At 45.8% G+C, this 26,012-nt stretch overlaps 2 protein-coding genes across 4 annotated transcripts in view; both read left to right on the forward strand.

Annotated features, from left to right (window-relative positions):
* The window catches only part of LOC146204192 (uncharacterized), a 30,724-nt gene extending 30,226 nt beyond the window's left edge, over positions 1-498 (forward strand). For all 3 annotated transcript variants that reach the window (XM_084586249.1, XM_084586240.1, XM_084586253.1), the window contains one exon: positions 185-498. In XM_084586249.1, the coding sequence (XP_084442375.1) occupies positions 185-285 (101 nt within the window). In that variant the 3' untranslated portion in view covers positions 286-498. The remainder of the gene's footprint in view (positions 1-184) is intronic.
* A 13,530-nt stretch (positions 499-14,028) lies between these two features.
* LOC146204193 (uncharacterized) lies at positions 14,029-25,724 on the forward strand. Its single transcript, XM_084589136.1, has 4 exons — positions 14,029-14,179; positions 22,542-22,715; positions 23,668-23,836; positions 24,452-25,724. The coding sequence occupies exons 2-4, from the start codon at positions 22,542-22,544 to the stop codon at positions 24,991-24,993; spliced, it is 885 nt and encodes a 294-aa protein (XP_084445262.1). The 5' UTR covers positions 14,029-14,179; the 3' UTR covers positions 24,994-25,724.
* The last annotated feature ends 288 nt before the right edge of the window (positions 25,725-26,012 follow it).

Consider the following 26,012-nt stretch of genomic DNA (forward strand, 5'->3'; position numbering starts at 1 on the left):
AGCAACGCAATAACGAATGCCTCTATCCCTGAGTGATAGTCGCTCTATCTCCTTAGCACAGTAGGCACACATTGCTGTTGCTAAACTGGCCGCTGCCCTCTCCTAGATGAAGCGCTCTCATTGTGTTTCCTCGGCGCATAGTTACTGAGCGTGGTTATTCGCTTTTGCTCTTCCATCCGTGCAGATTACCTCCTGAGGAAGGCTGGGCAACCTGCAGCCACGTCACCAAGTCGCTCGCCTGGCGCCATGCCCGACGTGGACTGTCAAAATATGTGCGCTGTTTGAAGCACCGATCTCTTACTGATGTCTTTAAGTGCCTGTATATGTAACTCATATGCACTTGACAAATTTCACCCTTATATGTGTATTTTTACGTTTGTGTTTTTCTAAAAGGATAGCTGCTGGGCTTTGTGTGCAATTTTATATTTCGTGTTTTTGATGCCCTGCTGTGATTTTTACTTGCAACGTTTCGGTTGGAATAAAAAGTGGTTTGTTACTCTGAAATGTTTTTAGCGTGGATAAGCGCACGATTCACCCGGAGTTAGATGTTATTCCGATCTCAAGTTTGGATACTTAGTACAGTGACAGTCCAGCACGATATGACGATCGCTTCAGGCGTAACCTATTCAAACTAAACGGCTCGAACATGGTTAATTTCTCGAAAACTGTACCGTAAATGAAAGCTAGCCTAATAATTCCTCTCTCTTGCACTATCATATTTATCGCGGACGCAGAGGCCGTGATGCCAGAAAAAACTTCTTGGTTTGTTTTGCCGAAGAGCGCGTGATAACTTTGAAATCGCTCGAGACTACAGCGTCCACAAACGGCTGCAACAACAGCGGCGTTATTGAAACACGCCTCTAGTTTTATTGCGAAATCAATACTACTCTAGGTTTCGAGCCTTCAGCGTAGCGCGGCTGTAGCCACGTTTGTCTTACCCACGTGACGCTGTTACGTCACACCCCACGTGACACTAGGGTGGGAGCTTGGCTACCAACTCAAGCGGTCGGCGTAGCGCGGTGGTAGCCACGTCTCACCCACGCTACGCTGTGACATCACACCTCACGTGACACAAAAGCGAGAGATGGGCTCCCAACTCAAGCGGTCGGCGTGGCGCGGTCGAAGCCACGGCTCAGTTGGCAGAGCTGCCAACTTTGGTCTCTCTTTTCACATGGGACGGTTATGTCAGAATCAGCGTGCTAAGACCCTGGCAGTCACGTTACCCCTATAGGCCACTAAGGCACGTTCATACGGCTTGGTTAAAGCGGGGCTTTATATGTGGGCTGAGGAAGAAGAAAAAGAGAAGAAGAAGAACGCTCGGTCACCCGTAGCTAATGCTTTCGCTCAATATTTGGTTCAGCAGCGTTGAACACTTGTATTTTTTTTTCTTTTTTTGGCTTAGTGGGAAGTTTTACCTTCTCGATGTGCTCACCGCTTGATGCTTGCTTTAAAATTTGATTAGCTGCTTGAACGAGCACTGAATGAAAAGGAGGGTTAACGTCTAAGTTTTCGTATTACATATCCATAAGCTCTAAAAAAAAGTGCCTTTTTCGACAACGGAAGTTATTTATGAAGTCAAGTTTTTCGTGAATCGTGCTCTTAAACTGCACGACCTAATATAGGCATGCACAAGCCTCCCTTCTGGAGGCCTGTAGTAACCGCCAAGAGCGTTCCACGTTGGTTTTATGAGGTAGATTTGACCACTTGATGCGAGCGAAGGACAGACATGAAAAGAACAAGTTTGATGGGCATAGATTGCATCATCGCTTCAATAATTTCGTATTCATTACAGTACCTTACACTATTCCACAGTTTCCTCGCAACTAATATTGATCTCCAAGAAAATTTGAATTGGCGGAAGTGGCCGTTTCGGCACAGGGCTTTTCGGTCAATCTCCCGCTATAGTCAGATATTCCCGGATATAGGACGTGCTTTTCGTGAGGTTCGTCGGCCGAGCCTATTCTGAGTATTCGCGGGCGTCAGTCGTGCTCACCGACTCTTCCCAAGCTCATTTTCTGAGAAAGAAAAAAAAAACGACAAAAAAGATCTGTCCATCCATCCTGAGGAGCCGAGACCGACTAGCCGTGCGCTCGCTTGCACGGTGGGCCTTGCGTTCTCGGCCGCTGCAGAGCCTCTCTGACATCGTCATGATCGGGCTGCCTCGTCGCGTTCGCCCCGGTATCCGATCCTGACTTCTACGGCTGAATTAAGGAGGTTAGCCATTTCATAGACAAGAACAACTCATGTGTTACTTGCTTCTTCCTTTATTTTTCTCAAACCAATAAATACACTATGATGATCAGTAAAGTAATGGCTCTTTCTTTGAACATCGCTTATATCATATTTTCTTCTCCCGTTTCCGTGGCTGTTCGTAACTTGTGCTTTGCGGCCTGGCAAGCCGCCCTCTCCCTGGTCGCCATCTCACTGCTCAACTGACTCAACGAGTGCGTCGCCTTTTATACAATTGCGTGACGTCAGTATCTCCGGTGGAGGCTGCGCGTCCGCAAGCGAGCGCACGAGCTGAGCCCCAGCTTTCACAGCTGTTGTGACGTCATATCACGTGGTGCGCCGATGTAGGTCAAGTGGTAGCTACGCGGCCGAGCGCGGCGCAGCAAGGAAGAGCTCGGTTGTGCGGCTAGTATGCTTCGCATAATAACCTTCCTCCACCGGATACTCCGATCAACGACGGTTACAATCTCATTTGTTTTTTGCGTGCACTCCTGACGGGGCACTCCTGGCCTACGTCACGAATGACGTTTCGGAGGAGGAGCGAAGGGAGCGGACGCCACGTGGATTGGCCTTGTGGGCAAAACATTTCGCTGCTGGTGGCGTGGTGCGAACGATCCAGTCTCGTGTGGTGACAACTCGCTGTGTTTTTTTTTTTTTTTTAATGCCGTCAAGATCTCGCGTGGTGTGATGCGATATTCGATCGAAGGTGACCAACGACATGTGTTTCTTCAATTCTAGAAGCGGCCAAAATGTGTTTTTGAGCCGTGCAAAGAGCGAAGCGACAAACTTCATGAGCTGGCAGGCTTCGATATAGTACTTGACAGTAAGCACATTTTTCTGGTATACTTGGTATACTCGTGCGTTCACGTATTTCTGTTAGAACAAACAAGCACTATTAGTTTGCTTTATTGCCCTTCCGAACGATTTCTCGAAGGCCGGACGGAATGTGGTCAATGGCAGCGCTTTTAGAGATTCTTGTTCGCCGTTGAAATTATTCCAGTTCAGCAGAGCCATATTGAAGGAACTAGCTCTCTCACAAGACGGCTCCTAAGGTCATGCCAGAGACATGATCGCTCCCGTACAGAAGCATCCCTAGACGGAATCGTAAAATAGCGCTTTCAAGGGCTGTAGTGTCCCAGTCGAATAATTTATTTGCACTTGCGGATATTTGTACGCCTTGCATGAATAGTATTATGAGGTACAAAACGCGCTTTGTTACTTTTCATACCGCGGGATTGTGGTATTCCTAGCAGCGGGGGAAAATTCACGCTTCCTTGTAGCCCAGCTTAGGTGACTGAATTACACGACCATGCGGAAATAATTCTTTTCTGCTTACTAACCGACTATAAGGTAGGAATAAAATATTTTGTCTGTCTGGCCAAACATAACACAATCTAAAAAAATTGGCAGTGGCAATTAGCTCGGCTATGCCAGGATATACGTAGCGAAAGCTAAGGCTAGTCGAATCGCATTGTCCGTTCTACATCGAGCAACATCTTCCTCGTCCAACGCACTGGCGGCCTGACGTGCAGCCTTTCGGGCCGCGTCACTCTTACGCCTGTTCTTTAAGCGAGCGGCACGTTGTTCTTCGGTTTCTTGAGCCCGCTGAAGTGTCTTGGTCGCTTTTCATAGTTCATCACGGGCCGTCTTCAGTGAAGCAGGACTCAGGTCTCTTCCGGCTGCTGTCGCTGCTGCTATAGCGGGCGAGACATCGGTTGCTAAACGTGCCCGTCTCGCGGCGGCATATTCACGGTGTTTTGCCAGTCGTTTGGCGCGCTGTACCTCTGCTTCCTGGGCGATTCTTTTCCTCTTCATCTTGTTCCGATGCCGATGGTCGCCGTCCATACTACCGCTTCAACTGTGATTACGGCGCACGCGAGCTCTCCATGCTATCAGGCATGCAACGCAGCTTGCGTAAGGAACGGAGGCGAGCTCAACGATGATGGAAGGATGGATGGAAAAAACTACAGATTTTCTACAGATCCGATGTGTTGTGATCGTTGCTGGTCGCTTGTGCACCGTGGTCGATCCTCTGTCCAGGATGCCGCACCTCACTGCTGCCATTGTGGCTCGGAGTACGATACGAGAAATATTTGCTCTTCCTCGTCCTCGCTGGCGAGGAAGTGTGACGTCAACCTTGTGACATCACACCAAACGGCGGCAGCGGCGAGCGCGTTGCGTCCGCCAGCTACGCCGATCGCTAGCCTAAGGTCTTTCTGTGCCTCCTCGGAGCACCGCCACAGCGAAATCGCAAGTTCGTGGCCAATGTAGCTTTCACTACAAAATGTATATACATGGGAGAGAAATCACCCATCCAAGCACGAAGCTCACGCCTGCGCTGCTGTTTTCGCTCACAACTGCCCATGCTTCGTGGGGCCCAGCAGTGCTTTTTGTGTAAAACATCTTGGGAAAAAAAAATAATAATGCCTGTAATATGCCTGCATTGACCCCTTTTCCAGCATGCTTTGCGTTTCATGCGTTTGACAGGACCTCAAGTAGTCCGCAACTGACCATGCCAGTTCACGGGACAGAAAAATAATTGCATGCTTGCCTAGACTGTCATCTTTTTGAAGGTGAGGATTGCTAATGGTAAGGAAAGTTGCATATTGGACAGGATATGAATACTATTACTAACGCACAATTTGAGGTAAAAACTGCACAGGAACGGACAGCTTCCTGGCGCTCCCTTTAGCAGGGAGACCCGGCTAGAAAGGACGCTTTCGGCCACCAAGCAGGTTTTCCTTCGGCGCGCCGCCCTCGTCACGCGCCTCCCCGACGTCACATTGTTTACAAACAGGGAGAGGTCTATTTGACACCACTGATTCAACTTACCGAGATGAAACCGACCGTGCATGTACATTGCGGAGCGGGTTAGGCTGCCGTTGTATAATGTTTTTCGTAAATTCCTGGCTTCTTCATTCAAATATTAAGTCAACATTGCTTCAGGTAGAAGAAATCGTCAAGTCCAGCCTTCACAAAAATAATGTAGAAACGATATTTTTACGTACAACGGAAACAGTTTGAACGCGTAACGGGTTAATTCCCTTGTCCCACCTCACGGACAGAACCATGCGTTGCTGATTCAATAAACAAAATACAGCATCAAATTTATTTAACTAGAGTGCTGTAAGAAAACGCACGTAATGCATTTTAAAAAATACGCCAAAGGTTTCTCAACAGTTCACATGGATTGCCCCAACATCCCATACTAAGGTTTTTCCTATATTATTTTGAGTAAATTACCTTCATAAACATTCATACGATATGACCATGCTTACGCCGGTGATTCAGCTGTGGTGCAACAAATGTGGCAATGCGAAAAAATTACGACAAATTTCTTGAATACGATCTGTAATACCTCGCCAGGCACTCAATACAAATATTATATAGTTTTGTAGTCAACACGAAGTCGCAGCCAATAAAGCGAAAATTTCGGCGAGTTGTATTCATTCTGCTCACAGTGCAGCAAGACGATTTGTTTTCTTTGTTTGCTTTTGTTCCCTTCGTATTTCCTCCCGCATTGGTGCGCTGTGAGCGCACCAAATCCAGTCGTGACGGTATCTATGATGAATACTAGTAACCAACTAGCCCACCTCTCACTATTATACGTGACGGTCTGGGCGCGAGCGCCACCACTGGAGCGAACGGCGCTAGTGTCGACCTAGGAGAGCAAGTGGGATCACGTGACTCCTCTTACTGCTGCTGAAGCAGACGCTCGATGGAATTTGTGCGTTTTAAAAGCTAATAGTCCCGTTCATTTCTGTAGTTTGGGTTGATATAGAGTGTCAGCACTGCACTTTTGTGATCTTGTATCGTTACTGAGACTGCTGAAGTTTATTTAAGCTGTTGCTACGGTCCGTTACTGCCCTGTACCCGGGCGTAAGCGTGGGAACCCGGCGCAAGCTCACATTGCTACCCGAAGCATAAGCTCACAGAACCTTCTTTAATCAAAATTTGAATGATCAAATCAGCGAGTGGTCATTCTCATGATGTGCGCAGCAGACATTTCAGCGAGCGAGATTTCGTCCATAGAGTTGGCGCTAAATGTTCGGTGAGCGGCAGAAAAAACGGCGCGCGAGTTTTAATTTGCACTTATCACTTGTGAAGCTAACGATACTATTGCTGGAAGGATGAAAGAGTTGCTGGCTTCTTCATGGAGCAGTACCTTTCCAAAGAAAGGAGGGATTGTGCGAAGTCCAGAAGGTGCTACACCACACGGCTCTAAAAGCTCCTTAGGGGTCCACAAGCTGCACCCACAAAACAGCGGACACCCCGTCCACCGGCTCTCAAAACATGTTGTGCGGAATAAAGCTAATGATATTTGTCCCCCCATCGCCCCCCCCCCCCACTCCCGTTTTCACCTTAAAAAAAAAAATAATAATAATAATAAGGAAGTCGCAGGACTATCCTGGTTCCAACGTCATAGGGCAGGCAGCCGGCGCTCGTGCTCTCTGCTCTTTTTGAAATTGCTCGTTCACCGACACTCCCCCACTTTCTCGCGTTGCATCTTGTTTGTTGTAGAATGCGTGGCCTCGGCGATCGATCGAACGATGAGTGACTCGCCTGATCAACAGCAACTAATTTTCCAAAAGCATCTTCAGCATCTCGAAGGCGGTTATTGGAGAGGGTACATACAAATCGACGACGATATCTAAAGCTTTTTGAAAGATAACTAGCCGCTGAAAAATGTGAAGTACGCTTTACGAACTTCAAGAAATGCATCACCGAAAGGTAAGAGTATTTCTTCAACTTTTGAGATCGGCGTGTTAAAGGGCCCGAAGCATACTTATTTTTTTGTACAAATCTGACATGCAGCTTCCGGATAGTTAGGACGATCGCGTATTCCGTGAAACAGTGCTCAAGCTGTACACTTGCGCTGTTATTTATTTTTTTTTAAACGTTGATCATTGCTTCAGATGGGATGAAAATGTGGGATTCTCTACCATTGTACGCAATCCTATGAAATCGTTAACAAGAACAGTACTGCTGAGATGAACACGGTAGATTGCAATGGTGAAGGAATGGGCTAGTTGGTAAATCATCTTGGAAAGCAAAACAGCGCACTTCAAAACACAGATGCAGAAAGGGAACGACAACACAGCGCTGTTGAGGGTGAGGGGTGCGACAAGCTTTCCAAGCTTCGTCCCAGAGTCAATGCCTCGGCTGTACGAAAGCCAGCCTGCCCTGTTAGGCACCAGGCACCTTTCGTTATCTGCCAAGTTGGTGTCGTCTATAAGAATACCCTGAGCTGTGGCAAGGCCTACGTGGGGCAAACCGGGCGTTGCCTAAACTAACGTCTTATGGAACACTCAAACAGCGTTTACAATACTGCATAAAGAAACCTAGGTGTTCACTGCCTAAAATGTCCCTCTCGGTCCTGTGAGCCATCCCTTCATAAATGCACTATCATTGCGAGAAATTCACATCCGGTCACACGCGAAATCATAGAAGCCGCTCACATTCTAAAGCTAGGTCATAATTGTGTTAGCACACCCTCAACAGCGCTGTGTTGTCGTTACCTTTATGTGTCTGTGTTTTAAGGGCGCTGTTTTGCTTTCCAAGAACACGGTAGAACCTCCTCACTACTCAGTGTTTGAACCGCCGCCTTCTACTACTGCAACGGCTACAGCGCAGCAAAAGGATATTGTAGAAGAGTTGCAGGAAAGCAATTCTCCTATTTTTCATTACTATCGAGTTGAAACGCTGCTTGAAATTCAATATTGAGTTCAGGCTACTTTCCAGAAGATAGTGGCAGCCATGCCCGAAAATTCTGGGCTTCCCTTAAGGGGCTCACCAACGAAAGGGTGCTCCTCACTCAAACCCTTATCTATTAAGCCAAGGCTCTCCCAGCCTAATTATATCTGCGATTATGCTAGAAAACAAATTAGCTCAGTATCACTCTCATGTTGCTTTTATTCATAGTTAATTGTATTTTTCTTTTTTTTTTTGTGTGTGTGTGTTGCTGCACCCTCCTCCAGCTTTCAAAAAGGTTTTCAGTGAACAAATCAGTTCAGTTTGGACCTCTTGTAAGGTTTCGTTGTATGGATTAAAGCCAATTTACAGACAATTTTTTTTTTGTCTTGTGTGCATTGCTAGATTATTTTTGCTGTTTGATAAGCTCGGCTTGGTGTGGCAGGCGAACTTCATTTTGAGCGGTTGATTTCTGATCTAAACTAAAGTGCTACTACGACTGAATAGTGCATCACACTCAAAGGCATCATGCACACATCTGTAATAGCGTGTTTGTATCACAATCGCGGAGAGCCATATTATTGGAAAATTTATTGATGGATCAAACGCGGCTCTATAAGGAGTAGGAATCTAAAATTGTAGTTGGGCTATATACTCTGCTAATGTCACAGTTAGTAAAACGGCTATTATGCGTACTTTTTAAACAAACCGCACTCTGCGTATCTCTAGGTAAGTGCCTTGGTTAAGAAAAAAATATATAACAAAGCTGGTCCTGAGCCATAAGTACGTATGGTTATTTGTATACTTGCCTTGACGCAGTCTAAATGTAACGAAGTTCCTCAAGACGTCCTTTTGCTCTGTGAAAACTAACGCGAAAAAAAAAAACAAAAAAAAAAAAACAGAAACAAATGAAAACAGAAAGGCTGCTCGGCAGCGCGCGGCCGCGTAGTGTTTGCGACACTCGCACTCAGCTGTCGCAGCCGCCGCCGACGACGATGATCCAATCGGGCGCAGCGGTGACGCAGAGGCACGTGACAGAAGCGAGGGATCGCCCCGATGCAGGATGCTGTAAGATTTGTGTCGCCCGTCTGCTACAGTGCGTTGTTCTCTTTCGTTCGCTTGGTATAGAATCTGAGGGCTGCTTTTTCGTGTAATGCTATCGAGGCAGTCAAGCTTAAACGACTTTATTAGTGCGAGCAAATATAGCGCATGCAGCAGCATGCTCGAGTACACGAGAACTTCGCCCGATTCGGAGAAGCATTAACAGATATAGAACGTTTTGAACGTATGTCCCGGCTACAGAACGTACAGTCATCGAGGCGTTTAAAAATAAATGCTTCGAAATGACATGGACTTTGCCACATATTCTTCTCCAAAGTACTCCCCTCCATGAGTACTCTGTGAAACGTGAAAAGTATACTGCAGAATGTTGCTTATACGTGTTCATATGGGCTGCGCACACGCCTCGTGCCCACTGCGGTGTCTCTGTCGCGCATATATCGTGTTTAAACCGCCTTTGAAATTACGTTTTATACTTCCACGATCAGTTCTAGGATGTAGCCGGCTTTTCTTCAGCGCACGTTTCTATAGTTCTCGTCATTTCACGTCAAATACACTGGTTAAAATGCCACTGTACCTCAACCATTTCGATGAGATTTCGAATTCCCGCTCTTGCGGTAAAGCTTTACCTCGTCAACAGAGGGCACGATAAGGCATGGCCTTCTATGGCCTCCGATATTACTTAATCTCGGAGGCCATGGATAAGGCCAAAGTTACTAGAACCACGGCCGGTCTCGAGGGAGAGCGCGCTTCTCTTTTCTTCGCGCACTCTCCCTCGAGACCGGCCGTGCTAGAAAAAACTCAGTTTCACAGCTCTACCCGGAAAGGTGCTCCGGTGGCGGTCGCATGAACTAGTGGCGCTGCAGTTGACTCTTGCTTAGGGTGCCTCGATACCACTCTTGCTCCTTGCCGGGCGCGTCGTCTGCTACACGCGGCGCGGAAGCATGGAGCGCCCGGCATACACGTAGCTGTTACGTGCTACCGTTGCACTCTACACGGCTGCACTGCCGTTAGGATTACATTGTGACAGTTTTGGCTTCGAAAGCATACATTACCTCAGTGAATACTTTTGTGTGATCCGAAAATTAATGCCGTGAAACAGCTGTGACAGCGTTGTCGACTTGCTGGCCAGAACCAGCGTTCTAAGTAACGTTCGGCAGCTGTTCGGTTTCATTTCCTTTTATTACGCGATATAGTGAGGCGCAGGTCATTTTGTAAAAAAATATGACGTAGCTGTTCACTGTGCAGCGTTCAGCGTGCTGTCATGCAATGTTTCGCTTTTTATTTAGCATCCACCTTCTTTTCCAGTTTCAGTTCAATTTGTGACAGGGATTCAAGCCGCCGAAATGTGTGCCTCCAATTATATGCCGTTCACTGTAAACGTAGGTTGTGCGCCAAGAAGATGCTGCGTCTTTACCCTAAAGTCAACAACAAATAGATGTACGCTTTGCCAACTATGTACCAGCCTTTAGATGCCTAACATTGGCGGAACGAAGAGACAGCGTTAAAGGCGCTATCGCGTCCGGTTTTAAGACGAAGCTTTCTGTTATATTTTTTTAACGTAAGGCCTCTTCATGCTTGCCTGCATGCTTTGCACCGTGTACAACGAAGCCTATTGGGACGAATTGGAAGTCCGTCATTTGTTCGTGTCACTGATAGACAATTCCTCGAGATTAAAATGTGGGCACAAGCTCTGCACATAAGAGATATAATTTACTTCGAAGTGAACAATTTCTGATCTGCATTTAGAAACGGAATTCTATTCAAGTACTCCCGTTATAGTTCGTGTAGCAAGGCTTTTTATTTCCTTGCTGGCACAGAGCACCCTAATAATCGCGCTGCCCCGTGTGTTTCGACAGCAGTGCCAGTAACGCAAGATTCCAGGAGCCTATCAATGTACATAGCACAAATCGGACAGCTGAGCTGCACAAACGGATTTTGATTAGTATAATTTTGAGTTCGTCGCAGTACAAGCAATTCGAAGGAAATTTGAGTATTTTCGCGACGAGGAAATAGACGAGCCATGAGGGTGAGGAATTCTGCTTGTTGAGAATACTTTTGTCATTGAGCGGTTATTAGTCACGGCAGTGACATGTTGCGCATAAAGTTCTCATATCATGTGAATTGAGCGTTGATTACAGCTCTTCTGAAGCATGTCAATGAAGAAAAATTGTGCACGGGGCTTCCAACTCAGAGCTAATGCGAAGAGAGGAGACATCTAAGAACTGCAGAGAAAATCAAAAAGCAAGATGATCACAAAAATTAAAACATCTTCAAAATAACTGAGCATGCGGCGCAGAAAACGCAGCGAGCTGCGGCAGCTGACAAAAAAAGAAAAAAAGAAAAAAAAATAATGAATGAATTAAGCCTTTATTTGATTGAAGGGATGACTTTCGGCTGCTGTTTGGGTAATGAAGGAGTTAGGAGGGATGAGAGTATAGCTTATTGCTTCTTCACGGTTCTTCAAGCGGTTTCACGTTGTTAAAAGGCAAGCATCTAAAAAGCTCAGAAGATGATCTATATCGGCATTTAAAAGCTAGGCCTTCTAGACTTGCAATGGCTGGTACGTCAAGCTCCTGCCTGAACTGAGGTATGATATGTCGAACGGCTTCGTAACTGCATTTTTGTGAGGCGGGCAAGCACAAAAGCTTATAAGCTTCTGAATGAGCTCAAGATACGCTGCCAACCAAGCATATGAGCTCATTAATGCATGCATTGAAGTGAATTCGCTGCAAATATGGTTTTTGCTGTTGAAGAATACAAAATCACATGCTAAAAAAAAAAAGATGGTCAGGGGAAGTTAGGAACGCTAACACACACACACACACACACACACACACACACACACACACACACACACACACACACACACACACACACACACACACACACACACACACACACACACACACACACACACACACACACACACACACACACACACACACACACACACACACACACACACACACACACACACACACACACACACACACACACACACACACACACACACACACACACACACACACACACACACACACACACACACACACACACACACACACACACACACACACACACACACACACACACACACACACACACACACACACACACACACACACACACACACACACACACACACACACACACACACACACACACACACACACACACACACACACACACACACACACACACACACACACACACACACACACACACACACACACACACACACACACACACACACACACACACACACACACACACACACACACACACACACACACACACACACACACACACACACACACACACACACACACACACACACACACACACACACACACACACACACACACACACACACACACACACACACACACACACACACACACACACACACACACACACACACACACACACACACACACACACACACACACACACACACACACACACACACACACACACACACAAGGATTATGCTGCCCACTCAAATATTTCCCAGAAGAGGTATAATGTTCTCCTCTTAACTGTGTGTATAACCTTGCAATGTCTGTCTATGCATTGATGAAGTCAAGTTCTGGTTGTTTGCTGCATTTCATTACCATTCCACATTAGTGCTGTTGGCAATATTGCATTTTTTTATCATTTTTCTTGTTGCGCTAATAAATAACATAGGTTAATGCAACTGACTTCTAATACCCTTTCCGGCGCTGTACATACCTTGAATATCGTACATGCTTTAAAACTGCAGTCCAGTGCTAGTTTGAAATTACATTAACTTCCTCTACAAGCAATAAAGTTACGTCGTTTTTCCTTTTTCTCTCTCTCTGTGTGCGTACAGGAGAAGGGGAATCTATCAGGGGCGCGACTTGATTACTTGCAATATAAGTTTTTGAATAGACTCATGCGCTTGTTCAGCCATTTCCTTTCGCAGTACACACGCCTATTGTTACTGTTTCCTCTTTTAGTAAACTCATTAAATAACTCGACATCTGACGTTGTTTTGGACGACAAAGGAATATTTTTTTTTCTTTTTTTACATATTGCTGTATACGGGAGTGCGAGAGTGCCGATCCGGAGCTATGTTCCACGCCATACCTCGAAAGTGAGACATTAAGAAAAGCGCCTCTGATTAGGCGACGATGGAGGCCATTTATTCGTAATCTTTGTTCCCTATATCTTGTGACGCGAGTAGCCAGACTTCATGCACTGCATGAACAGGCTGCCCAGGCTAGCAGATTTCTGCGCGTAATTGAGGCAATCTGCGCAGCGCAGTAGTAAACGTGACACCCACTGCATTACCTTCTAAGGTTAGTGCTCCTATTCACTGAAAAGTTGGCTAATTTATTTGCATGACAGTATCTATGCTCTGAAAGAACGTACTACAAAACACAGGCAAGGGAGTAAAGCAAAAGTGAGCAAGCCGACGGCGCTCACACTTGTTTCATAGCAATAACAAATGAATTAATGAAGGTAATGCGCTGCTTCGAAGCCAAAGCTGTCGTAATGTAGTTATAATTATACTGCAGCCATGTGCAGTGCAACGGCAGCACGCAAAAGCTACGTGTGTGCTGGCCGCTCCATGCTTTCGCGTCGCGAGGAGCAGACGACGCGCTCGGTAAGGAGCAAGAGTTGACTGCAGCGCCACTAGTTCTCGCGACCGCTACTTGGGACACTCTCCTCCGCCACGGCCCGTCTCGAGGGAGAGCGCGTTTCTCAATTCCGCGCGCTCTCTCCCTCGAGACCGTCCGTGCCTCCGCTGGGCGGTACGGGGAGCTGTGAAACTGATAAGGCAAAATAGTTTCAGCGAAACCGCACTAGATGTCGCCACACAGGTTTTCGAGCTTTCTCCTAGGGGATTTCCCTTCTTGTCCGGGCTCGTGAACTCAGCAGAACATTGCATATAACTTGTAATTGTTTTGTACAAGTCACGTATATTGAAACACGCCTTTTCTATGGTGTTGAAAAGGTATTTCAAAAGCACTTTCTTTATTTATTAAAGCTATTGTCTTTTTTTGGTAACAAGACGTCATTTATACATGCTTATTTCACGCGGACGAACCTCAGAAGCGGGGACTCCCGCCGTGCCGTTGGGCGCAGCGTTTTCTGCTCCCGGCCTCTGTCTGTCAGTGGCCGCTTCGAGCTGCTTCTGTCGAAAGTATCGGGCGCGCTGTGTCAAGCAGAGGTAAGTTGGCATAATTATTTTTAACTTAATAAGTTGTTCTTACCACGCACCTTTAGTTTCAGTATGTTCTTTTCCTATGGTCGTTAATTATTTGAGCGTGCATTAATTGTCGCGTTAAAAACGTCTCATTGTGTTTACGTTGAATGTGTACTAGTATGCATGGTCAGGTATGCGGGGGAGCTTTCACGGTTGAGCTTACTATGAGCAGCTCATGCATTACAACAATGTTTTTTTTTTTTTTTTTTTTATGCAGTTTAGCGGGCGAGAGGAATTAGCAGTATATATCCTCATCGGGGCAGGAATAATCGGCCACGTGTGTCCTTACGCAAGGGAACTCACGCGAATAGTGAGCTTATAAAGCGTATATATTCCATTGCTCCGCATGGGTCTGCACGGTGAATTTGTTTCCTCAGCGGTTTATTTTTATTGCTGGTCTGCCAAAACATTTTCCGTAGCATTCCGTAGCATATTTTTTTCTCAGCAGCGTGTGGGCCTATGTGTTTTTCTGGATCGAAGAACGATACCTCGTAGAATATTTAGAATAAACTTAAGTATCCTAAAGCTTCATATGCTTACCATAACACAACATTTTGCCTAACTACTAATATTTCGAATATGATATGGTATGTTTCGTGGGGGTCGAACTTTCCGACTTTTATTTTTCGAAAATTCGGCTTTCTTCTGCGCTGATTCACAACCAAGTTCACGTTTCTCTCTCTATTTTTTTTTTTTTTTTGTCTTCATCGAATACGATTTTCTACGGATGAATTGCCGGTTTGGTACTCCTGTGCGATCAAAAGACATCTAGAATTTAGCCTTACTTTTGTTTGTCAGCCGGATCATACAATTTACAGTCATTGACGCTAAAATCGTCGTGCTTAGTTAGACATGGCGCCATGTGCTTAGAGCAGTGCTTGTAGAAATATATGCCGTCACCATTAAAAAGAAAGGAATCGAAGTGACATGAGATAACTTGAACATGATAATTTTTTCGTCAATGTCTTCAGATGCCGTGGAGGAGCCTAAGTAACTGGAAGGTTTTAGTGGCGTAAACCGACGCAAATTTCAGGAGAGTGCACATATAGCTTGCCGTAGCATCTTGAATATTTGCATTTTGTTTTTTAATAAGCAAGGTATGACAGGTTGAAAAAGAGAGCTAACGGCGTTGACCATTTGCGATGCTTCTAACGTGTTTTGTTTTATTACGTGATGATGTCATAATATCCGGTTAAGGCGAAGTTTAAAAACAAGATAGAATAACCCTATTGATAGAGGTACCATCTTCCACTTTGAATACAATATAAAAAGTAGCTCCCGAAAATGTCTATGCATATATATATCCAGTGAACTAAAAAATGAAAGAAAAATGCACTAAAACATTCGACAAAAGCTATCCGTTCGGGTTAATCTCACGTTTAAACGAAAAGTGCTGAGAGCAGAGATGTAAAATTTCCAGAAATCTTGAGTGAATTATTCCAGCAACATTAGAAACATTACATATGACAATGATCTGCAGATAATTTATATGCAGACACGCCGGAAGTTTGACATGTGAACTACTTATTTATGGATTCTTGTCCACATGTATTAATGCTTTAAATGGGGCTTATTGGTTGTTCATAATAACTAAAGGAGTGTGCTAACTTGACAAAACAGACAAACCAGATGAAAAAATTACACGACACGAGACATAACTGCGCTTTGTGTTTCGTGTCGTGTATTTTTTTGTTCTCGTTTGTCTGTTTTGTCAAGTTAGCGCACTCCTTTAATTATTGTCCACATGTGTGCTTTTCGCTGGTACTTTTTCGGTTTCACAAAAGATTGCGAGTTGAGGGCGCAGTGTGGTAGCGGTAGTGGACACTTTTTGCCTTGCACTGGGAAAGGCAGATAGCCATCTGTTCAGTGTCTACACGAAGCTATTTCAAGGAAAGGATTCAGTCTGGTTGCAGTCTGTGCGAAAGCCAATCTAGTGAAGTCGTTAGATCAGGGAGTATGAGCCATCCCCCTCCCCCCACGCGCACACGCACGCACGCACGCACGCACGCACGCACGCACGCACGCACGCACGCACGCACGCACGCACACACACACACACACACACACACACACACACACACACACACACACACACACACACACACACACACACACACACACACACACACACACACACACACACACACACACACACACACACACACACACACACACACACACACACACACACACACACACACACACACACACACCAGGGTTGACAGACAAGTCCATCAACACCTTTTAGAAACGTCTGTTAGCACATTGCACCAGAGTAGTATAAAACGGTAGATGATGAGTTCACAGAAACAATATATACGCGCCTGCGAGTTTCGAGGGCTCGCGTGCTTTCAATTGCACTCACTGGTCGGGCGATTCTCGTAAGTTGGATATGACAGCCAGATGAGGCAATCGAAACGACTGAAGAAGCTCTCCGTTGGTCTCTGCCACGTTATTTATGACTCACGTAAGCAAACGGGCCTGCACGGGCCCGACCGAAGAGCACCAGGGCGGACCCCGGTCATTGGAAATTGATAGCGGGCTGCGGTCGGGTACAGGCCGAAGTGGCAGCGAGCAGGGTCTGGATAGTGGCACGTGCAGACGTTGTTGTGACTGGCTGTGAAGGCGCTGTGTCGACGGCTGGCAAGGTAACAATGACGACGCGTTCACCGAAGGCGCCGACAGGGCGCCCACAGTCACCGACAGTGACGTTTCGCATTGTTTTCGGGAGAAAGGGCCAGTTTGTGGGGGCGCAGGAGAGTGTAGGGACACTCTAGGTAATTGCGCCTTCTGGAGGAACCAAACATTTCTTCTCCCTTCTTCTAAATGGCGGAGGTAAAAAGGAAGAAACCCATTTCCCAAAAAGCATGGTGGCTCGTTTCTGACGACCTGGCCTGAAGATGGCCTGGGTCAACGACCCGTTCTCTTTGGGACTGTATTACGTTGTTGCAGTGTATCATGCCCATCGAAATAGCTGCAAGAATCTTGCGCTATCGCCATTGTCACCGGAAAATAAGTGAGCAGGTTCCAGCGACGTTTCCTAAAGTGGGCGGTCCACCACGACTTAATGTGCATCGAGTTGATTAGACTATCTAAATTAGTCACATTCCGCAGCTAAAGAGCTGGGGATCTCAGACTATAAAACCAGCCGGGTGGCATGTTGGAGACAGCTGTTCCGCCTACTTCTCTCAAGGCTCTTACGCCAACATATAAATATCAAATCTTGACCCTTTTTTTCTGCCACACTTTGATACTTCTCTTAGGTTCACGCTACCCGACGATCCAACACAACGTCTAGCACCGAGTAAAAAAATTTGGTATGCTGTGCGGCTTTCCTTCACTCCTGCGTTGTGCCGGCCAAACGTTTCTGTTCAGCCTTTGTGCGGTTTCTATACCATTTAGCCAGCATCGCTTTCTCGCTCTATATTCACAGTCCCCGTTTTCACAGCCTCCACCTCCAGTCGCCTTGGCCTGGGCTATGGGAAAATGTCAGTCAACCAAAAATAACTACCGCCGTATAGATAATAGTCCACATGAGTGTTACGAGGACCAAATTAAGTGCACCCTCTAACTAGAAACAAAAGAGCAGGATGTACCCTGGAATTTAAGCCAACTATATTGCCCTACAGGTTGTGCAGCTGTATCAGCCGAATTTTCCTAAGTTATACGGTCGACGGCGGGAGAAGAAAGATGCCATGACCCTAAAAAGTAATGAAAGGATACGTGGAACGTGCGCGTGTAATTATTTGCTTGATGAAGAGTACGTGTGCAATGTTACGAGACGTACGTACGTGCTCGGTGCATGTTCCACTAAAACGTTAAGAGGGACGGACCTTTATCGTAGCGGAGACATACTTTACAGTAGCGGGGATGCCCGCTGGCCATGTTTCACAGCAGGGTAGGGCAAAATGTGGCCACTGCGCGCGTGTAGATATGCTAGGTGTCTGTGCTGTTAAAAATAAACGCAGAGTGTTTAGCTATGCAATAAACGGTAGTGTATCATTCGTACTGTGCAAAATATTAGACCCGCCGCGGTGTATCAGCGGACAGGGCGCTCGACTGCTTATTCCGGGGACGTGGGTTCGCATTTCGATCAAGATGAAAAGCAAAGAGCCTGTGTACTGTGTGATGTGAGTGCGCGTTAAATAACCCGAGGTGATGGTCGAAATTTCTGCAGTCCTTCATTGCCGCGTCCCTCGCAGTCTCATTGGGACGTTAAATTCTTTGAAGTCGTGCTTGGTTAATATGCACACTTTGATTCCCCGGGCAAAACTGTCCATAAAGGTGGTCGTCCTTAATAACAACGAGTCGTGAAGAAAAACAGAAATCTTTTACTGAGAACAAACTTTGCAATTAGTGCTAGCTTGTATGTGTGGCTGTGTGCAGCGAAATCAAAATGTGACAGAACACTGACACTGGCAATTTTGTGTGCATTATCGTTGTCAACGTGATCCTCAAAAAATTCAGTGCAATGGATACAAAAAAAAAAACAAAAAAAAAATGAAGGTCTGCGAAAAAAAGATAAATTCAAGCCAGTAGTATTAGATGTATATGTAAGCTAGGCAAACGCTCAGGAAAAAGAAACGCTGCATGGTATATTTAGAATATTCAAACATCGTAGCGCTTTTGAAAAACAGACGTAGAAAACTATTCGGGACTACGTCTGTTTTTCAAAAGCGCAACGATGTTTTAACATGTCAGTCACCAACTAGCCCAATTAAAAACCGTTTTGATAGTTAGAATAATAAAAATTGGGTATTAAACTACATGCCATTTCATTCAGATGTCCCGCGTTTGGCTCTCAGGAATATGGTCTTTTGGCGCTTGCTTCTTGTAAGCAGGGATTTTCCGCTTTGCGCATGCGTTCAGCTCCGTTCTTTTGCGTTTAACCTCGCCATGCCTAAAGCCAGACTGACGTTGAGTCCTAGAAGCGCTTGTTTCTTCATGCATTTTTTTTTTTTTTTTGCCTAGTACGGTTTTTGTAAGTTTATACTGTAAAGCAAGAGAGTCAAGTTGGCAGGTGCAGCAGGCAATTGTGCAGGAGGCCCTCGAGCAGTGACGAAAACCAGGTGTCCTCGCGTCCAGGACGAGACGCGCAGTCCTGGTAGTATGCTCGCCGCCTTTCTTTTATTGCTCTAGTTTGTGAGTTTGTGTTTAACCAAAAAGCGTTAACGGCTTCACGAAATAGACATTATGGTTTTATTTCGCGCTGCTTCGTTTATTTGCTCACATTTAGCGAAATTTATTGCACCCACATATGGCAGTCTCGTTGAGGCATTCCCGCTGCACCCATAAGTCTCCCGGTTTCCTCCTCTCGGGGCCTTTCTTACTTATCTTTTGGTTCTCTCCAACTACATAGGGGCCCGTTCGCGGGTAGCGAGCCCTCCTTTTACTTGCGTTCGGACTGCTTTGCTTTTTCCAAGCCGATGTCCATATTAAGGCGACAAAAATACGTCGGCCTCAATAGGTTTCGCGATTTCGTACCTGTCCCTTGTCAGGACAGCGAGATCAATATTAACGAAGCATAAATAAATACATCGAAAACGTTCGGCCCTAAAAGAAAAAAAACTGTCCATAATTCGGGTCGTCCATTTTAACGGGACACGACGGAAAACCTGTTCGTAAGGACAATGTTAAAGCTGTATTTTAAAGGGCAACTTCTAACTGCAAAATAATGAGTATATTTTAGGTAATATGTCCCAGAGAATTTTTCGTTATCCTTCCTATAACAACGAAATTAAACTAACAGAACGTTTAGATAAATCTCTTGATTGCGCCTGCCATTGACTGCACACATAACGACAGAATTCCTTTAGAAACCTATTACTACCGAATCGACCTAAACTTAGTATCTTCTTCTGTGACTTTTGTTATTTGCTATGTTGATTGGAGCTTTCTGTTCACGCAACAGGCTGGCTACTCCCGCATGCTCAGTCTGCCGGTTTAGCGAAAAAGACAGCTACTTTGCTTAAATATTTATTGATGTTTAATTAAGGCCAGTTACCCCAGCATTTATAATGTTTCAATGAAGGTGAAAAAAGAAAAACTATTAAGATTAACGAGGTTACGCTTGAATGAGCCCCGACACTTTAATTTCACATTTTTAATCCATCTCGGTCGCTCGGACCATCATTAAATTACCCTGAACATTAAAAGCTCGCCATATACAAAATTGGTACGACTGAGCAGTGAATGGGGCCTGAAACAGCATTCTATGGTGAGTGGAACAGCGCGCAGCCACTTCCAAGGCTGAACTGTGAAAATGCTCATACGTCGAACGTGTCTGTACGTGTAACTTCTGGCATGCGAATAATGCATTTTTACAGCTGGGCGCGCTGGATGTGTCTTTAGTCATTTCGCAAGAACAATCAGATCAATTATGCAGCCCCAAATCTATGACTATTTAGCCAGGGTGTCCGAGTCAGATTAATCAGAATCCCAAACAGAGCTGCGTATCCTTTCCTTGGGTCAGGCAAGTGGAAGTGCACTAGTGTTTTCTCTGGGGAGAAGGCACGCCATAGATTTGATGTCGCTGGGAATGACAACATGTCCTTCAGTTTTGGCCTCAGGTGTCACATTCTGATACTGAATTTATAAATAGTTATGAGCGATGCAGTCATAACTCATAGTTCACTGACAGCGTCTCACCGGAGGCAGTTTTTTTCCTCTGCTACGAAATAGCTGTTATACCGAGCCAACGCCATCAAGGACGCAATATTCAGAATGCTGGACGAAAGAAAAGGCGAGGCATGAATAAATAAAAAAAAAAAGGAGGGGTCATTTAACGCTTAAGCACTTTGGTACTCGTTTAATCAGTGCATAATGCCTTCGTTTGTTCCACAGTTATCCCACATACTCGTCAGCATATATTCGTGGGATTATGTGGGCTATCCCCACATAGATACTTACAAAGCCTCGCTTTAGCCTAGCTGTACTAACATGCCTGCGTCGCCTTGCAGTAGGATGTCTTACTCGGGATCTAAGGAGCCCGGAGGGTTCGACTTCCATCTTGACCTGCAATTTCAAAGTCGAAGCCCAAATTGGCAGCTCCTACCACGTCATGTGCCCTTGCGACGTCACACAACCCGCCGGCCAATCTGTAACCGGCCATGTCGCCTGGCAATTACAACTTGCCAATGGTTTACCCGTGATTTTCGCTCGCAACGCCGTCAAAGCCGGATTTCCTGCAGTACGGGGCCTCTTGCGCTATGGCGTTAAGAAACATGAAACGAGTGAAAAGTTTGTTGTTTAGGACGCGATAACAGCGTATTACTTATTGCATAGGCAGAATGGGTTGCTCACTGCCTGTTGTCTGATTTTAGTGCCCCGATTCAACGGAAACGGATTTCAGACGACTGCAGTTGTCCAGAGGCGTCGGAACAGGGAAGTGTGTGTGTGGGGGTTAGGGGGGAGGGGGATTCTGTGACAGAATCCTGCGTCTGTACAATGAGCATAATATTTAGCCTTTTTGGCTTGTTAACCACGCCTTCGTGCTGCATCACCTTTATCGACCCAGTATTGACGCTCACTATCACAAATGAATGCGCTTCGCCATGCAGAACCGCCCTATATTTAAACAAAGGCATTTTGAAGACAAAGAAATAATCCATATTTCGCGGTTCTGCGAGAGCAATGCCAAAAGCCCGAAACGTAGGGCAACGCCCCGGTATGTAGCAGATTTGTCCTTCGTTCGTGGATGGTAATAAATTTCTTGACAATGCTTATTCGAGATGCTGCATCTTGAATGCTCTTCGCTGCGGCCTTTTTTAAACTCCATGCTTTTTTAAATCAGTAATTTCCGTTACGTACGAGACCTGGTATTCAAGATATCGGAGGATATCCGACAAGTGCTTTTTCTGCCTTCCGAGCTTTGGTAATATAGCTTCCTGTATCACTTTGGTCTATGGGCTATGGAGGGCTATGGAACGAAAAATGGTAGGGGTAACATTAAGAGATAGAAAGCGTGCAGAGTGGGTCAGAGAAATAACTCAGGTTACCGACATTCTAGTAGAAATTAAGAAGAAGAAATGGACATGGGCAGGACATGCAGTGCGAAGAGAGGATAGCCGATGGTCGCTGAGGGTAACAAACTGGATTCCAAGGGAAGGAAAGCGCAGCAGGGTGCGGCAGAAAGTTAGGTGGGCGGATGAGATTAAGTTCGCAGGGGTCAAGTGGATACAGCTAGCACGGAACCGGGAAATATGGGAGAGGCCTTCGCCCTGCAGTGGGTATAATCAGGCTGCTGCTGCTGCTGCTGCTGCTGATGATGATGATGATGATGATCAATTTGGTCATTAACAACTTGTTTTTATCTGGTGCTGTGCAGATGCCTAGGCGTTTCACCGGCAAGCTGTGCAGCTTTCTTTTTGACCACCTCGAGAGAGGCACGTTCGGCGAGCGCCTCCGGTGGCTCGACCGGACGGCGGGAGTATTCCAGATATTATGGAGGCACGGAAACAGTGCGACAACCACACCCGACGAAGACTGCGCCGTATTCATGGTAGGGTTCCCTCGAAAGATATGTGTTGTGCAAATTATTTGTTTGAAATTCACATATTTCACTTAAGTGTGGAATCACTGTACGCACATTTGTGTATCAAGCCAGTCCCTCCTGTCTCGCATGCGCACTTTATCAGAATTTTTCGGATGCATGACACTAGAAAATAAGACCAGGTTGATGAAACAACCATGCCTTCCCTACCCGAGGGTCTTAAATTGGATACCAAGCACCGCTGCCAACTTAATTCTTTTAGAAGAGAACAATCTGAAGGTGTTATCGTTAGCTCTGTTATCATATTCAGCACGATACAGCCTCATGGCGATGGAAGCTGAACGCGAATTCCATCGCGCGGGTTTTTTTTTTTTTGTTGTTGTTGTTGTTGAAGCAATGTAGCTGGTCAAAATTATTTTAGAACATTCGACAACCTGCGCCGGGCTGCAGGCGTGTGCTCCCCGAAGTTTCAGCGAGCCCGTGTTTAGATGAAGCTGCAGCCGTACTACGTGTAACCGAATCAAGCCCATATCAACCCGAAATTGGCGCGGCTGTCATGTTATTGCTCATCAAAACAAGAATAATTGATTTAAGGGTACCTGGAAGATCGCCTGCTATGAATACATGAACGATCAAAACAATAAATAAAAAAAAAAACACTAACGATGCGCGATGGAAAGAGAGTCAGATTCCACACCGTAACTTTTTATAAATATTGCAAGTCTGATGGTTCTAGCTGTGAGCACCTCTTTATCTTTCTGTTGTAGCCAAACAAATATTTTGGAGTTCACTAATTTCGCCTTTGCTGTTCCCATTATGCATTCTCGGAGGTGTAAAGCCGAGCGTAGCGGCACAATGAGACTCGCATCGTCTTAGTGGTTTGCACGAAAACGAAACATGCATTCAACGATGGTCATGTGATACAAAGCCCACGTTTTACTTGTTGCTATTCTGTTTGCAGGAATGGCATCGGTACAAGACTCGCCGAAATAAAAAATGCGAGCCCATGGACGCCAAGCAGCGCTTCCGTGCAGCCATGAACAAAATGAAGCTGATCACTGTGAACAGATGGAAGAATCGATCTTTGCCGAAGGACTTCCAGTACAGGAGGTTCCCCAAAGATGATCTAGGTCAGCTGTGAACTCCTCTGCGCTAACGTTCGCTTGTCCAATACAGTACATTATCTTAAGCACCTGACACATAAGGTAGAAGTGACTGCGAAAGTGCGCTTGACTGAAACTTCTGTGGCCAACTGGACCACTAGTGGTCACTTGCTTGAGGTTCGAATAGGAGGTACAGTTCGCACCAATCTTGGGTAGAGGGGCTGGGCAGTGTACTTCCCTGCAAAGGGGCACCTCACTGCAAGTGCTACGTTCGAAAAGCGAACGTTTGCGCGGAAGTGAGGCTATGCACAGAGCTTAAAAACAGGTGGCATGAGCACTTGAAGCGAAAGCCAGCGACAGCTGTAGAATTTCAGTTTTTATAGTCTACTACTACTACTACTACTATAATCTGATGAACACCGAACAGCCTCTACAGGGGTTATACAGACACTGCTATTTCCATTATATTATCAACGCTGTAATGAACGCCTTTTTCTTTGTTGGGTTCAGTCGCTCCGTGCTCGCTACGAAGGAGTTTTGCGGGCACAAATTGCTGCGGCTAAGCTGATAGTTTTCTCTTCCTAGCGCTCATTGTTTTTCATTAACGTGTAGTTTGTCATTCTGGTGCACTCTTCTATCCAGGTTACCTCTTGAAGAATGCGGAGCAGCGAGTTCCCACGTCGCCAAGTCGCTCGTCTGGCACCGTGTCCGACGTAGACTTTGAAGAAACCTTGCCCAAAGTCGCCTCAGGGCCCGACGCATTCTGGGAGCCAGCCTCGCCTAATAATGTGTTAACAACGGTTTCCGAGCCGACAGTTGTGACGGAGCCGTCCGATGCTCAGCACCAGGAGGAGGCGACCGGCTTCGATTTGCTTATGACACCACTGGGCTCCGAAGCACCCTACTTGCCGATGGAATATGACTGTCACAGGCTTTCCTTTGATGAGACGGAACAAGTGTACAATCGAGTGAACCTCCAAGAGTTTTGCACTGGCGGTGACCTGTTGCCAGACGCGGAGGAACGTTGTGGAGAAGAATTTGATCCTTTTTCTCTGCCAAGCATAGAGGACAGATATCTTTCACTCTCGATTCCTGACATTGACGAGGTTTCTGGGCTCGTAGGGCCGTTTAGCGATTACTTTGGCGAGTCCTCTTTTTCTGTTCTAAACCCCCTGAACTCGTAACACTAAGAATGCATTTATGCAGAGGTCTCTCTCTCTCTTTTTTTTTTAATGTCTGGTTAATACTGCTTTGCTGTCACAACAAACTGTGGACGTACTTCTACAGTTATAAGTTCCTCAGTAGTAGCAGCAAGAGAGTTAATTGCAAAAAAAAAAGTGCATAAAGAAAACAAACACTAAAACAAGCCCCCCATTCCAAGGCCCCAAATGCAACAGCCGCTGCCTCAGCCCGGTTTATCATCCAGAACTGGCTGGGGGACGAGGTTTGAGTGAGCTGGTCCGTCCAAGCTTGGGATGGTGGTGGTGAAACACATTTATTGGCTCAAGACGGGCTGGTTGGGAGGGGAATGAGTGGCTTGTCTGGACATCTCCAAACTATGTGGGTCAGGTTGGTAGTGGCTCCGCAGAAGGGACACTAAGGCGGTCTGGGGTCGTAGTTAAATAGTTAAAGAGGGCGCGGGTGAGCGGGGAACGCCGTCCAAGCACAACTTCAGATGATGCTGTTAGCGTTGAAGGAAACAGCTGAAGTGGCCTTAACAAATTATGCATGCTGTATGAAGTTCCAATCTCTTACTATTGACTTCAAGCATATCTATGTATATATTTCTCACGAATTTTAGATGACAAGATTTAGTCCATATACATATATATATATTTGCATGTTTTTATGCCCTGCTGTGATTTTTGCGCACAATGTTATTTCGTTGAAATAAAATGTTGCTTTTTTCTTTTTTCTTTTTTTTTTTTACTCCGAGGTACTGTTAGCGTACTAAGTGATTGCACGATTAATTGATATGAAGCGAGGCGGGATGGCCATCTCAAGCTAATTCCACACAATATGAAAACCGCGGCCATAGTATGGCATTCACGAACTGCTGCTACAACACTGGTTGGTGGCACCGAAACACACCTCTTGGGCCATCAGCAGGCGTCAAGGCAAGTAGTGGATTTAAATTTCGCATCCCCTGTATTTCTGAAACTCTCCAGTGATCCCCTGCGATGGAGGTAACCTTTCCGCAAGC

This window comes from Amblyomma maculatum, chromosome 1 (assembly GCF_055883805.1).
Source record: "Amblyomma maculatum isolate TAMU_Amacu chromosome 1, ASM5588380v1, whole genome shotgun sequence".
Lineage (NCBI taxonomy): Eukaryota > Metazoa > Arthropoda > Arachnida > Ixodida > Ixodidae > Amblyomma > Amblyomma maculatum.

Bases quoted from the DNA above. Each gene is read 5' to 3' on its own strand.
- LOC146204193 (XM_084589136.1), top strand. From the start codon at position 22,542: ATGCCTAGGCGTTTCACCGGCAAGCTGTGCAGCTTTCTTTTTGACCAC. The intron at 22,716-23,667 runs GTAGGGTTCCCT...TTCTGTTTGCAG, and splicing joins AAGACTGCGCCGTATTCATG to GAATGGCATCGGTACAAGAC. The intron at 23,837-24,451 runs GTCAGCTGTGAA...TCTTCTATCCAG, and splicing joins GTTCCCCAAAGATGATCTAG to GTTACCTCTTGAAGAATGCG.